General features: G+C 50.7%; 1 protein-coding gene across 2 annotated transcripts in view; it reads left to right on the forward strand.

The window, feature by feature from the left end:
• LOC134999086 (glutamate carboxypeptidase 2-like) overlaps positions 1–15,927 on the forward strand; it is a 151,922-nt gene that overhangs the window by 121,878 nt on the left and 14,117 nt on the right. For both annotated transcript variants that reach the window (XM_063951404.1, XM_063951403.1), the window contains exon 14: positions 11,347–11,438. In XM_063951404.1, coding sequence (XP_063807474.1) covers positions 11,347–11,438 — 92 coding nt within the window. The remainder of the gene's footprint in view (positions 1–11,346; positions 11,439–15,927) is intronic.

Raw genomic sequence — 15,927 nt, forward strand, 5'->3', positions numbered from 1 at the left:
GTGGTAACCAGGTGGAATTCAACCCTCTATATGCTTCAGAGGTTGGAGGAGCAGCAAAAGGCCATTCATGCCTATACAACTGACCACGATATAGGAGGTGGAATGCACCTGTCTCAAGCGCAGTGGAGAATGATTTCAACGTTGTGCAAGGTTCTGCAACCTTTTGAACTTGCCACACGTGAAGTCAGTTCAGACACTGCCAGCCTGAGTCAGGTCATTCCCCTCATCAGGCTTTTGCAGAAGAAGCTGGAGACATTGAAGGAGGAGCTAACACTAAGCGTGTCACGATCCGGGTATCTGGACGCCATTTCTTACCCATCAGATGCCTCCTAAGGCTGGCTCAGCGCTCCAGGACCGGATCCCATCTGTTATCCTGATGTGTACATTCCTGTATCCTCTCCTGTCACTCTGGGACGCTGTCACAGTAAACGCCATATTACACCTGGCATGGCGTCTCCCGCGGCCTCCGCCGCCATCCCTGAACTTCTGCATGCAGAGTGTCTGAGTGGCGATTACGTCAGCCGCGGCCTCCGCTGTGTCCGCGTGGTTGGATGTGCATCTGTCAGCCTGGCGCCTCCTGTCTCCGGTGGCCGGCGCCGCCATTACTGTTTTCATTACCACATGGATTACAAACCAAACTTCCCTCCAAGTGTCTGCATGGGCGCAGCCATCTTGGATTCTGTCAGCTGATCATTTCCACCAATCTGTTCTCAGTATTGATAATCTGCATATTTGCCTAGCCAATCCCTTCCTTGCTGCAGGTATAAATACACTGTGCCTGAGCAAGGAAGGCGTCAGTGCTTTGGTTGTCAAACCTAGTTCCTGTTTGTCTCTCTCCTGTGATTGTCTTCCAGGTTCCAGCTCCTGTCTCAAGACTTCCACTATAGAGACCCGCACCAGCATTCCACCTGCGGTGTAGCCTGACTCTCCAATCCATTGTGGATTCATCTGTTTCCAGCTACAACATTACCTGCTTCCAGCTCAGCTTCCAGCAGAGTACAGCTTCCCTTAAAGGGCCGGTGTCCTTTCTACACTTTACCACTCTCCACCGGTATTATTATTTCTCCGCTCTCAAGTTCTACATTTCAGTTCATATTTCATCGCTCCCAAGTTCATCTATTATTTAACTGGTTCCAGCCAGTATCCACTCCGTGCTAACAACAGTCTGGTTCCAGCCAGTATCCACAGCAGCTGTTTTACCTTCAGCAACCCAGCTTTTCCTGGAACACCAGCTGGCACAATCCTGGGTTATCTCCATTGCTACAGTCGGGCCTGGTAAGGACTTTCCATCTAGAAGATCATAAGAACTATCTCACACTACCAGTGCCCTGTGGCTCCTGCCATCCTGTAGTACCCAGGAACTGTATTTATTTTTTGCTGACTTTTACGTTTTCTTTTACTGCTGCTGTGTTGCGGAGTTGTCATAATAAACATCATTGACTTTTATCCAAGTTGTCGTGGTCACGCCTTCGGGCAGTTATTATTCATGTTACTTACATGTCCAGGGGTCTGATACAACCTCCCAGGTTCCGGTACATCTCAGCCCCTACAACTGAGGCTGCCTCCCGTCAGCTCAGGCCCTCAGTTGTGACAGTAAGCACTGACCTAATGAATCCAGCCGGAGACCAGGATCAAGCGGCCAGGCCGATGCAAGAACTGGCAGCCCGACTAGAACAACAGGAGGCTGCACAGGGCCACATCATCCGCTGTCTCCAGGATCTCTCTACTCGGCTGGATGGGATTCAGACAACTCTCCGTAGATCAGGCGCATCTGGTGCGTCAACCACAGTGACTCCAGCTATAACCCCACCCACCTTACCCATTTCTGCTCCACGTCTTCATCTTCCAACGCCAGCAAAATTTGACGGATCTCCAAGATTCTGCAGGGGATTTCTCAACCAGTGTGAGATTCAGTTTGAGCTACAACCTGGCAATTTTCCCAGTGACCGTACAAAAATTGCCTACATTATTTCTCTTCTCAGTGGCTCAGCCCTTGATTGGGCATCACCGTTATGGGAGAGGTCCGACACCCTGCTATCTTCCTACACTGCCTTCGTGTCAACATTCAGGCGCATCTTCGACGAGCCAGGCCGGGTAACCTCAGCTTCATCCGAGATTCTCCGTTTACGCCAGGGGTCACGTACTGTAGGACAATATCTGATACAGTTCCAGATCCTGGCATCCGAACTGGCATGGAACGACGAGGCCCTGTATGCTGCATTCTGGCATGGCTTATCTGAGCGTATTAAAGATGAGTTAGCTACCAGAGACTTACCTTCTAAGTTAGATGAGCTAATCTCACTCTGCACGAAAGTTGATTTACGTTTCAGAGAGAGAGCAACTGAGCGTGGAAGATCATCTGCTCCAAAATCTTCTGCTCCTCCTCCTCGTCAACTGTCACCATCTAAAGATGAGCCCATGCAACTTGGCCGTTCCCGTTTAACTCCTGCTGAGCGCCGAAGACGTCTCTCCGAGTCTCTCTGTCTCTATTGTGCAGCTCCGTCTCACACCATTAATGCCTGTCCCAAACGTCCGGGAAACTCCAAATCCTAGCTCGCCAAGGAGAGGGCCGGCTAGGAGTAATGATCTCCTCTCCATCTCCTCAAGATTGTAATCTCCCAGTCTCGCTTCAAGTTGCTCAACGTTATCGGAACGTCATTGCCCTCCTTGATTCCGGAGCAGCTGGGAACTTTATTACCGAAGCCTATGTTAAACGGTGGTCCCTACCCACCGAGAGACTTCCTTCGTCCATTTCTTTAACTGCCGTGGATGGCAGCAAAATTTTTGATGCAGTTATTTCTTTAAGGACTCTACCAGTTCGTCTGAGAGTGGGAGTTCTTCATTCCGAACTTATTTCTTTTTTAGTGATTCCAAGTGCCACACATCCTGTGGTCCTGGGCCTTCCATGGCTCCGTCTTCACAATCCTACAATTGATTGGACGACTACGCAAATCCTGGCATGGGGTTCCTCCTGTGCTGAGACATGTTTGTTTAAAGTATTGCCTGTCTGTTCTTCCTCCCCCAGGTCGTCTGATGTTCCACCTCCTCCATATCAAGATTTCACGGATGTGTTCAGTAAAGCTTCTGCTGATATCCTTCCTCCTCATAGAGAATGGGACTGTCCGATTGATCTCGTTCCAGGGAAGGTTCCACCTCGAGGCCGAACTTATCCGTTGTCTCTGCCTGAGACGCATTCTATGGAGGAATATATTAAAGAGAACCTAGCAAAGGGGTTCATTCGACCTTCTTCTTCTCCAGCCGGCGCAGGCTTCTTTTTTGTAAAAAAGAAAGATGGTGGTCTGCGGCCGTGCATCGACTACAGAGGTTTGAACGACATTACCATCAAGAACCGTTATCCTTTACCCCTGATTACTGAGCTCTTTGACAGAGTTAGCGGAGCTACCATCTTTACAAAGCTGGACTTGCGAGGTGCATACAATCTCATCCGGATCCGTGAGGGTGACGAGTGGAAGACCGCCTTTAACACCCGTGACGGACATTATGAGTACCTCGTCATGCCCTTCGGATTGAGCAATGCTCCAGCTGTCTTCCAGCATTTTGTCAATGAGATCTTCAGAGACATTCTATACCGTCATTTCGTGGTCTATCTAGACGATATCCTCATTTTTGCCAACGATTTAGAGGAACATCGTTTTTGGGTTAAAGAGGTTCTGTCCCGTCTCCGTGTCAATCATCTCTATTGCAAATTAGAAAAATGCGTCTTTGAAGTCAAGTCCATTCCGTTTCTAGGGTACATTGTGTCTGGTTCCGGACTAGAGATGGATCCTGAGAAACTACAAGCAATCCAAAATTGGCCGGTACCCTTAACCCTCAAAGGGGTCCAGAGGTTCTTAGGGTTCGCCAACTATTACCGAAAGTTTATACGAGACTTTTCCACCATTGTGGCGCCTATTACTGCTTTCACTAAGAAGGGTGCTAACCCGTCCAAGTGGTCTGAAGAAGCCATGCAAGCATTTCATCTTTTAAAACAAAGGTTCATCTCTGCGCCTGTTCTGAAACAGCCTGACATCGACTCTCCTTTCATCTTAGAGGTGGATGCCTCCTCCGTTGGAGTAGGAGCGGTGTTATCTCAGAGGGCTAAAGATGGCCATTTACACCCTTGCAGTTTCTTCTCCCGGAAGTTCTCCCCAGCTGAGCGCAACTATGCCATTGGCGACCAGGAGTTGCTAGCCATCAAGCTCGCTCTAGAAGAGTGGAGGTATCTGTTGGAGGGAGCTTCTCATTTAATCACCATACTTACAGACCACAAGAACCTTTTATACCTGAAGGGCGCACAATGTCTCAACCCTCGTCAGGCCAGATGGGCACTTTTCTTTTCCAGGTTCGACTTTAAACTCCAGTTCTGTCCGGGCTCTCAGAATCGCAAGGCCGATGCCCTTTCCCGCTCATGGGAGCAAGAAAATGAGTCAGAGTCTTCAGACAAGCATCCTATTATAAATCCGTTGGCATTCTCCACGGTAGGGATGGACTCTACGCCCCCATCAGGGAAAAGTTTTGTGAAGCCGATGCTAAGGAAGAAGCTCATGCATTGGGCCCATGCTTCCCGTTTTGCCGGACATACAGGTATCCAAAAAACCCTGGAGTTTATCTCTAGGTCCTATTGGTGGCCAACTCTGAAAAAAGACGTCTTGGAGTTTATTGCATCTTGCCCAAAGTGTGCCCAACATAAAGTATCCCGCCAGTCGCCTGCGGGGCAACTGGTTCCACTATCCGTTCCCCGTCGACCATGGACCCACTTGTCGATGGATTTCATTACAGACTTACCCATGTGCAACAAGTTCAATACCATCTGGGTGGTAGTTGACCGGTTCACCAAGATGGCACACTTCATTCCTCTCACCGGTCTTCCGTCAGCTTCCAAGTTGGCTCAAGTATTCATACAAGAGATCTTCCGACTCCACGGTCTTCCTGAAGAAATTATCTCAGATCGAGGAGTTCAATTCACAGCCAAATTCTGGCGAAGTTTATGTCAAGTCCTCCAAGTCAAGCTAAAGTTTTCCACGGCTTACCATCCTCAGACCAATGGTCAAACCGAGAGGGTGAATCAGGACTTGGAGGCCTTCCTCCGCATCTATGTGTCCTCCTCTCAAGATGACTGGGTTCAATTACTTCCCTGGGCCGAGTTCTGTCATAACAACCAGTATCATTCTTCATCTGCTTCAACACCATTCTTCACTAACTTTGGATTCCACCCTAAAGTCCCTGAGTTCCAACCGCTTCCAGCAACTTCTGTTCCCGCAGTGGATATCACCTTGCATCAGTTTGCCAATATCTGGAAGAGCGTACGATCAGCTCTGCTCAAGGCATCGTTCAGGTACAAGAAGTTTGCGGATAAGAAGCGTCGAGCAGTTCCTGCTCTCAAGGTGGGTGATCGGGTATGGTTATCCACGAAGAATTTGAGGTTAAGAGTTCCCAGTATGAAGTTTGCACCTCGCTATATCGGTCCTTTCAAGATTGAACAAGTCATCAATCCTGTTGCTTACAGACTCCAGTTGCCTCACTTCTTAAAAATACCCAGGACATTCCATGTTTCCCTGTTGAAACCGCTGATCTTGAATCGGTTTCATTCCTCACTTCCTCCAACTCCGAAAGTCCAAACTCAACGAGGCGTTGAGTATGAAGTGGCCAAGATCCTGGACTCACGTCACCGTTACGGTCAACTACAATATCTTATTGACTGGAAGGGTTATGGTCCTGAGGAACGTTCATGGACCAATGCTTCTGATGTCCATGCTCCTGCCTTGGTCCGGAGATTCCATTCCAAGTTTCCTCAAAAGCCAAAGAAGTGTCCTGGGGCCACTCCTAAAGGGGGGGGTGCTGTCACGATCCGGGTATCTGGACGCCATTTCTTACCCATCAGATGCCTCCTAAGGCTGGCTCAGCGCTCCAGGACCGGATCCCATCTGTTATCCTGATGTGTACATTCCTGTATCCTCTCCTGTCACTCTGGGACGCTGTCACAGTAAACGCCATATTACACCTGGCATGGCGTCTCCCGCGGCCTCCGCCGCCGTCCCTGAACTTCTGCATGCAGAGTGTCTGAGTGGCGATTACGTCAGCCGCGGCCTCCGCTGTGTCCGCGTGGTTGGATGTGCATCTGTCAGCCTGGCGCCTCCTGTCTCCGTTGGCCGGCGCCGCCATTACTGTTTTCATTACCACATGGATTACAAACCAAACTTCCCTCCAAGTGTCTGCATGGGCGCAGCCATCTTGGATTCTGTCAGCTGATCATTTCCACCAATCTGTTCTCAGTATTGATAATCTGCATAATTGCCTAGCCAATCCCTTCCTTGCTGCAGGTATAAATACACTGTGCCTGAGCAAGGAAGGCGTCAGTGCTTTGGTTGTCAAACCTAGTTCCTGTTTGTCTCTCTCCTGTGATTGTCTTCCAGGTTCCAGCTCCTGTCTCAAGACTTCCACCATAGAGACCCGCACCAGCATTCCACCTGCGGTGTAGCCTGACTCTCCAATCCATTGTGGATTCATCTGTTTCCAGCTACAACATTACCTGCTTCCAGCTCAGCTTCCAGCAGAGTACAGCTTCCCTTAAAGGGCCGGTGTCCTTTCTACACTTTACCACTCTCCACCGGTATTATTATTTCTCCGCTCTCAAGTTCTACATTTCAGTTCATATTTCATCGCTCCCAAGTTCATCTATTATTTAACTGGTTCCAGCCAGTATCCACTCCGTGCTAACAACAGTCTGGTTCCAGCCAGTATCCACAGCAGCTGTTTTACCTTCAGCAACCCAGCTTTTCCTGGAACACCAGCTGGCACAATCCTGGGTTATCTCCATTGCTACAGTCGGGCCTGGTAAGGACTTTCCATCTAGAAGATCATAAGAACTATCTCACACTACCAGTGCCCTGTGGCTCCTGCCATCCTGTAGTACCCAGGAACTGTATTTATTATTTGCTGACTTTTACGTTTTCTTTTACTGCTGCTGTGTTGCGGAGTTGTCATAATAAACATCATTGACTTTTATCCAAGTTGTCGTGGTCACGCCTTCGGGCAGTTATTATTCATGTTACTTACATGTCCAGGGGTCTGATACAACCTCCCAGGTTCCGGTACATCTCAGCCCCTACAACTGAGGCTGCCTCCCGTCAGCTCAGGCCCTCAGTTGTGACAAAGTGATTCCGCTAGGCATGTGGGACTTGTGGATGGAGCCCTTAATTCGCTTAACAAGGATTCACGGGTGGTCAATCTGTTGAAATCAGAGCACTCCATTTTGGCCACCGTGCTCGATCCTAGATTTAAAACCTACGTTGTATCTCTCTTTCCGGCAGACACAAGTCTGCAGGGGTTCAAAGAACTGCTGGTGAGAAAATTGTCAAGTCAACGCGACCTGTCAACATCTCCTCCTTCACATTCTCCCGCAACTGGGGGTGCGAGGAGAAGGCTCAGAATTCCGAGCCCACCCGCTGGCGGTGATGCAGGGCAGTCTGGAGCGACTGCTGATGCTGACATCTGGTCCGGACTGAAGGACCTGACATCGATTACGGACATGTCGTCTACTGTCACTGCATATGATTCTCTCACCATTGAAAGAATGGTGGAGGATTATATGAGTGACCGCATCCAAGTAGGCACGTCAGACAGTCCGTACGTATACTGGCAGGAAAAAGAGGCAATTTGGAGGCCCTTGCACAAACTGGCTTTATTCTACCTAAGTTGCCCTCCCACAAGTGTGTACTCCGAAAGATGGTGTTTAGTGCCGCCGCTCACCTTGTCCGCAATCGGCGTACGAGGTTACTTCCAGAAAATGTGGAGAAGATGATGTTCATTAAAATGAATTATAATCAATTCCTCCATGGAGACATTCACCAGCAGCAATTGCCTCCACAAAGTACACAGGGAGCTGTGATGGTGGATTCCAGTGGGGACGAATTGATAATCTGTGAGGAGGGGGATGTACACGGTGATGAATCGGAGGATGATGATGAGGTGGACATCTTGCCTCTGTAGAGCCAGTTTGTGCAAGGAGAGATTAATTGCTTCTTTTTTGGTGGGGGTCCAAACCAACCCGTCATTTCAGTCACAGTCGTGTGGCAGACCCTGTCACTGAAATGATGGGTTGGTTAAAGTGTGCATGTCCTGTTTATACAACATAAGGGTGGGTGGGAGGGCCCAAGGACAATTCCATCTTGCGCCTCTTTTTTCTTTCATTTTTCTTTGCGTCATGTGCTGTTTGGGGAGTGTTTTTTGGAAGGGCCATCCTGCGTGACACTGCAGTGACACTCCTAGATGGGCCAGGTGTTTGTGTCGGCCACTAGGGTCGCTTAGCTTACTCACACAGCTACCTCATTGCGCCTCTTTTTTTCTTTGCGTCATGTGCTGTTTGGGGAGTGTTTTTTGGAAGGGCCATCCTGCGTGACACTGCAGTGCCACTCCTAGATGGGCCAGGTGTTTGTGTCGACCACTAGGGTCGCTGAGCTTAGTCATCCAGCGACCTCTTGCGCCTCTTTTTTCTTTCATTTTTCTTTGCGTCATGTGCTGTTTGGGGAGTGTTTTTTGGAAGGGCCATCCTGCGTGACACTGCAGTGCCACTCCTAGATGGGCCAGGTGTTTGTGTCGGCCACTAGGGTCGCTTAGCTTACTCACACAGCTACCTCATTGCGCCTCTTTTTTTCTTTGCGTCATGTGCTGTTTGGGGAGTGTTTTTTGGAAGGGCCATCCTGCGTGACACTGCAGTGCCACTCCTAGATGGGCCAGGTGTTTGTGTCGGCCACTAGGGTCGCTGAGCTTAGTCATCCAGCGACCTCGGTGCAAATTTTAGGACTAAAAATAATATTGTGAGGTGTGAGGTGTTCAGAATAGACTGAAAATGAGTGGAAATTATGGTTATTGAGGTTAATAATACTTTGGGATCAAAATGACCCCCAAATTCTATGATTTAATCTGTTTTTTAGGGTTTTTTGAAAAAAACACCCGAATCCAAAACACACCCGAATCAGACAAAAAAAATTCGGTGAGGTTTTGCCAAAACGCGTTCGAACCCAAAACACGGCCACGGAACCGAACCCAAAACCAAAACACAAAACCCGAAAAATTTCCGGTGCACATCTCTAGGCACAACTACTGAGCGCACAGCAACAGGGGGCACAACTACTGAGGGCACAGCAACAGGGGGCACAACTACTGAGGGCACAGCAATGGGGCAAAACTACAGGGGCACAACTACTGAGGGCACTATAGCAACAGGGGACAAAACTACAGGGGCAGAACTACTGAGTGCACAGCAACAGGGGGCACAACTACTGAGGGCACAGCAACAGGGGGCACAACTACTGAGGGCACAGCAACAGGGGGCAAAACTACAGGGGCACAACTGAGGGCACAGCAACAGGGGGCACAACTACTGACTGCACAGCAACAAGGGGAAAAGCTATAGGGGCACAGCAACAAGGGGCAAAACTACAGGGGCACAACTACTGAGGGCACAGCAACAGGGGACACAATTACTGAGGGCACAGCAACAGGGGACACAATTACTGAGGGCACAGCAACACGGGGCAACTCTACAGGGGCACAACTACTGAGGGCACAGCAACAGGGGGCACAACTACTGAGGGCACAGCAACAAGGGGCAAAACTACAGGGACACAACTACTGAGGGCACAGCAACAAGGGGCAAAACTACAGGGGCACAACTACTGAGGGCACAGCAACAAGGGGCAAAACTACAGGGGCACAACTACTGAGGGCACAGCAACAAAGGGCAAAACTACAGGGGCACAACTACTGAGGGCACAGCAACAAGGGGCAAAACTACAGGGGCACAACTACTGAGGGCACAGCAACAAGGGGCAAAACTACAGGGACACAACTACTGAGGGCACAGCAACAAGGGGCAAAACTACTGAGGGCACAGCAACAGGGGGCACAGCAACAGGGGGCAAAACTACTGAGGGCACAGCAACGGGGCACAACTATGGAGGCACAGCAACAGGGGGCAAAACTACAGGGGCACAGCAACAGGGGGCAAAGCTACAGGGGCACAACTACTGAGGGCACAGCAATAAGGGGCAAAACTACAGGGGCACAACTACTGAGGGCACAGCAACAGGGGGTAAAGCTACAGGGGCACAACTACAGGGGGCATAACTATGACCACGCCCCTTCCCTGTGAAGCCACACCCTTTTTTTGCCTGTGTGTGTGTGTGTGTGTTTGTGTGTGGGGCGGGGGGGGGGGGGGGGGATTGCGTCAAAGGAAACTTTCGCCCTGGGTGCCACAAGGTCTGGAAGCGGTTAGTGTACAAAACGAACCTGGGCATTTGGTGCACAATATAGGGTCTCATCTAATGCTCAGTGTAAAACGGATCCCAGTATGTAGCCTAGAGTACAATACTGTTCACTATATGACTAGTGTACAATATAGATACCAGTCTCATGGCTAGTGTAAAATAAATACTTGTAGTGAAAGCAAATGCCTAATACAAAAAACTAGGCAAACAAACAAAAACTAAAAAGAAAACACCTAGCACAGCTCCATCATACCACTCAGCGATGGCTGAGTGCAGGGCTCTCTTGGCCACCAAAGCTATTGCCAATGGCGATTCCCAACAGAGATGTTATAAATCCAGAAAAACATCTGGGAACACCCCACAGTAGGGAGGCAGCCCGGCTACAATGGCAGCTGTTTTAGGAACATAGTAATAAAATGATTCTGGGTAATGACCGATGGACAGAGGGGTAAGAGGGCCCTGCTCGCAGGCTTATAATCCTAATATAATATTATACGTCTATTGCACCATCTAATGTAAATCATTCTAGAGGAAAGGGTAGAGGGAAGTTAGAGTGAACAAGTAGCATAATTCCACAATGCAGAGGTAGTCATTGCTGACACGGCAGCTGGAAGTAAAGCCCATATTGGAAGGGGTTCCCTTCCCTGATGACAGGTCTGCATCACATACAGGGGGTATCCAATTAGTCTTGATCCGTTTTCGGCAGATAAAAATGGCCTGATATCACGATTAATGACTGATGGTCATTATCGCGGTATCCTATTACAGGCTGTTTTCATCAGACGAAAACGGACTAACGATCTCACAATAACACGTGGGATTTGAGAAAAGTCCCCAATCGCATGTATTATTGCGGCTCTGGCAGCCCGTTTATCGCGCATTATGCTTCGGCTGCCCGAGGCGCCCTACGCATAATCTGCTGTAAGCGCCGCATTGGGGGGAGGAGTGCGCCGCATCGGGGCTATTAGGATAGCCCCCGGTGATACAGTTACCCGCAGTCATTGACCATGGGTAATTGGATACCCTCCACAGTATAATAGATCACAACCAACACGCTGCTTATTTCCGTTCTCCCCAGATTGCCAGCCCAGACGACGGTTATGAAGGCAGATCGCTCTATGAAAGCTGGCACGAGAAAAATAACTGGACAGAATATAAAGATTCTCCAAGGTAACTACATGACACAACCCCTATTGCATCATCTGATTGTTTGGGGGAGGGATGTATCAAGCTTTCTAAAGAGCAGAGAAGTTGTCCATAGCAGTGGCATCACTAGAGGGGTGCAGGCCGCAACGGGTGATATCATATGAGGGGTTGACACCAAAATAGCAGAGCTGCTGTGATGTCACCCCCTTGGATGGAGCAGCAGTGAGACCAGGTAGAGGCTGGGGGCTGCTTAGCACCACCCGGAGCACTGGGCAAGCCCCAAGCATGACTGCCACGCCCCGCAAAAAATGGGGTATGCAGGCATGAGGCTATATCCCCATTCATGGAGTTGCACACTGTCAGCATGTGCAAGAAGACCTGCAATGTAGGTGACATAGTGAGCAGGCACACTAGGTAGCAATTGTTTATGAGAGTTGCCCTAACAGCAGTCAACAGTCGTTGTGGGGGAGGCTGTATGAGAATGAGGCTGAGCTGCTTCAAGGATGCACAGTTGTCTGTCCTGAGGAAGGTCCCTAGTGGACCGAAACGTCGACATTTGCACATATGCACTTTCTGCTATGTTTTTTGTGAGTATTTTGCCTACCAAATAAAGAACTTTTATTTTTCAAATGGTGAGTGCGCAATTCAATAAAAATTTGATATGGATGGATCATTGATCTCTATTGGAGCACCCCGCTATTGATTTAGAGCTGCATGGAGTGCGGACATTACGTTTAAGGATATATATATATATATATATATATATATATAAAATCAGTGACGGCTCCAGAGATGGGGCTATGGCGCAGTTCTAAATTCAAATAGGGGAGCCTCACCAACTGCCATCCCAAACGCTGCCATAGCTTGCCAACTGGGACTCACTGGCAATTAGTGTGACACCCCTTTTTGAATTTTGGACTGTGCCGTAGCCCCATCTCTGGAGCTGTAACTGGTTATAATAGTTTAAATTGTGTGAAACCCTTATTAAAATGGCTTCATTTGTTTTCTTTTTCCACGTTGAATATGCTCTGAAGACGCCACTGGGTTACCCTTTAGGATTCAAACAAAGATGGCCTTGAGTGTTTTTGTTTTTTTATGCTGCAACATATAAAAAAAAGGGGCGTTTTTAAAATAATCAGTTAGAAAAAAAATCTAAAGGTGTTTTTTCATTTAGCGGTAGTTACTGCGAATGGAACGTATGGGAGCCAAATACTATGTACTCATTAATCATTAAAGTGGATCTTTTTGATCATTCTTGGGTAGATGTATTGAACAGCGTTGGGGGGGGGGGGGGGGAGGAGTGGTATCAGTGCACGTTATGTTCGCTGATACTGCTTCTCCCCTGTGTATGAAGGTAGAGATGAGGGGCTATATGACAGGGGTCCTTATCATTACAGTTGATGTATGAATGGTCAGTTGCAATGACCACTCCGACAGCTGCAGCTATCGATTTCGACAGCTGCAGGTGTCGTTGTCTCCCATCACCACAGCAGGGTCAGCTGGGTCACTGGCAGCAGCAGCGCCCGGCTCTGGGCTGCACGGGAGGTCTCGTGAGATCTTGTGCATGCCCAGTGAGACGGTTTTCACTCCACTTCAGTAAACAAGATGTTTATAGTTATAAACCTCATCGCGACTGCTTCCTGCTTCGCCTCGGTAAAGAGGCCAAGCTGGAAGCACTATGGCCCTCATTCCGAGTTGTTCGCTCGCTAGCTGCTTTTAGCAGCCGTGCACACGCTAAGCCGCTGCCCTCTGGGAGTGTATCTTAGCTTAGCAGAAGTGCGAACAAAAGGATCGCAGCTCTGCTGCAAAATATTTTCGAGCAGCTCCAGAGTAGCTCCAGACTTACTCCTAGCTAGCGATCTCTTCAGACTATTTACTTCCTGTTTTGACGTCACGAACACGCCCTGCGTTCGGCCAGCCACACCTGCGTTTTCCCAGGCACGCCTGTGTTTGTAACTGGCACGCCTGTGTTTTTACACACACTCCCCGAAAACGGTCAGTTACCACCCAGAAACACCCAGTTCCTGTCAATCACTCTGCGGCCAGCACTACGACGGAAAAGCGTCGCAAGACCTTGTGTGAAACTGCATCGTTTGTTGTGAAAGTACGCCACGCGTGTGCATTGAGTACCATACGCATGCGCAGAAGTGCCGATTTTTAGCCTGATCGCTGCACTGCGAACAGCGGCAGCTAGCGATCAACTCGGAATGACCCCTTATACCCACAAGATATGTGCGGGTATAATATATCTACCTCTCTGGCCTTAATTCTGATTTGGGCACAACTCTGGCTCTGGATGTTTTTCACAAAATGCAAATGCAGGCTGTGCATGCTACCAGAGTTGCCAGATACAGTATCTCTGTCTGTGAAATGAGCATTTATGGGCAGCAATTGGATGGCTACCGTGCAAACGCACAGCGAGATCCACTTCATGGGAGTTGTCACAAACATGTAGCCAGACTTCCTAGCTTGCATACAGGGAAGGGGACGCCTGTTTCATGTTAATAACAATGATGATGGTTGTGGCTGCAGACTGGGCCAGTTTAGACCATACTTGCCTACCCTCCCGGAATGGCCGGGAGGCTCCCAAAAATTGGGTGACCCTCCCGGCCCCCCGGAAAGGTGGGCAAGCCTCCCGCTTTCCCCCTCGGCCGCCCGCAGCAGAGAACAAGCGGGCGGCCCGAGGGGGTCCGATGACGCGATTCGCACTGAATCGCGTCATCGTAGCTCCGTCCCCCGCTATGCAGCGGCTCGTTTCTCGGCACAGCGGAGGCGGAGTCACGATGACGCGACCCTGATGTAACGCCCCGGACCGCCCATCCTGCTTCCGGCCATGCCCCCGAACCGCCTATCCAATGCCGGCCACGCCCCCCATACACCTACAATGCTACCTCCTCCCGGGGGAGGAGGCAGCAAAGTAGATAACTATGTTCTAGACCTTATGGCACCCAGGGCAAAAGTTTCCCATTTGCACCCCTCCCCACAAAGGCATGAAGCACAAAAGTACCACAGAATAGTACCAATTCACATTACAATGCACAGTAGTTTCTGTCAGTCACATTACACCACACAGTAGTATCCCTTATATATATTACGTCTGGTAGAGCCCCTTATACAACACACGAAAAACATAAACACATGATGGAAGAAAAACAGATTCATGCTATTTACATTATTTGTCATTTTCCTCCTTATAGTAATGCCCCTTACACGTTATGCCACACACCATAAGGAGAGAGAATTGACTGCATAGGAAAGGAAAGAGTTAAACATCTGGTGAGGGGTGGACCTAGCTGTGAGGAAAGTACAGCCTTTTTTGAAGGGGAGGGTTTGTTATATATAAGAAAGGTGAGGCCATTTTAGATCTCTCTTGTGGTGATTTGCCTTGGTTGCCTTGGTTTGGTGAGTGCTGCTTGTGCAGACATTATTTTGTCCACACATATTTTGTGGAAATATTTGGGTGCAATTCTGCTGTGTCCCCCCCTGACTGTGCCATCCTTCAGTGTTCAGCATGTCTGCCCGCCCTCACCGTTCCGCTGGGTCTCCAGCTCGATACCGCGGTTCTAGCGGTGGAGCTGGGCCAGGGGAAGGGGTGGTTGGCCTGGGGGACGGGGCCCCGTTCCCCGGAGCCTCCACGGGCGCGGGCAGGAGAGCGTCTCGGCGGGCCGGATCGGCCTCGCCGCTTGGGGCCGGCGTTGCCGGCTAGGTGCGGGCGGCGGGGGGTGCCGGAGGTCCGTCCAGGCCGCCCGGAGGTCGACGGGCTTCGGCCTTCGCCTCCGGGTGCGGCGGAGTCAGTGTCGGCGTCGGGCGCACGCCGCCGCCAGGTTGTGCGGGCAGACCCGGCCTCTATCTCTCCCCCTTGCCGCGGCCGGGTGGAAGTGCCGGGCGGGGGGAGAGGGCCGGACGGAGGGCGCCTGTTCGCCGCGCGGGGCCTGTATCTGAGCCTCGCGCGGCGGCGGCAGCAGTGGATGCGGCGGCTGGGATCTCCACGGCGGGCTGCAGTGGGACGCGCGCACGAGGTGCGCCCGTGCTCACCGCAAGTGGCCTCAACCGCGCACGGGGGCGCGCAGGGGCACCGCCAGCGCTTCTGTCCCCTCTCATAGCTCCCCGGCAGCCGGAGGCTGGCAGGGGCCGGGGGAGGGGGACGGACAGGGGGGTGCAGCGCGTGTCAGCTGAAGGCAGCGCTGGGCAGGAGAGGCCAAGGCAGGGCCCGATGTCATATCAGTGAGCGGTGCTGGGGCGCGTACACGGAGTGCGCGCGTGCCCACCGCGGGCGGTGCTGTGCGCGCGCGACCGCGCGCAGCAGCACCGCGGCCCTCCCTGTCTACCCAAAATACTCCACCGGAGCCAGAATACAGTGGCTTCCGGGGGAGGAGGGGCGACAGGGAATGGGTTGGCGGCCGGAGGGCCGCAGCACGCGCTGCGTGGCAGGACGGCGGCTCCTCCCCAGGTTCGGGGGATAGCTCTGAGTTCCAAGGGGAGGAGGTGTTTTCTGATGGGGAGAGTGGGGGTT

Source organism: Pseudophryne corroboree, chromosome 2 (genome assembly GCF_028390025.1).
Source record: "Pseudophryne corroboree isolate aPseCor3 chromosome 2, aPseCor3.hap2, whole genome shotgun sequence".
Taxonomy (NCBI): Eukaryota; Metazoa; Chordata; class Amphibia; order Anura; family Myobatrachidae; genus Pseudophryne; species Pseudophryne corroboree.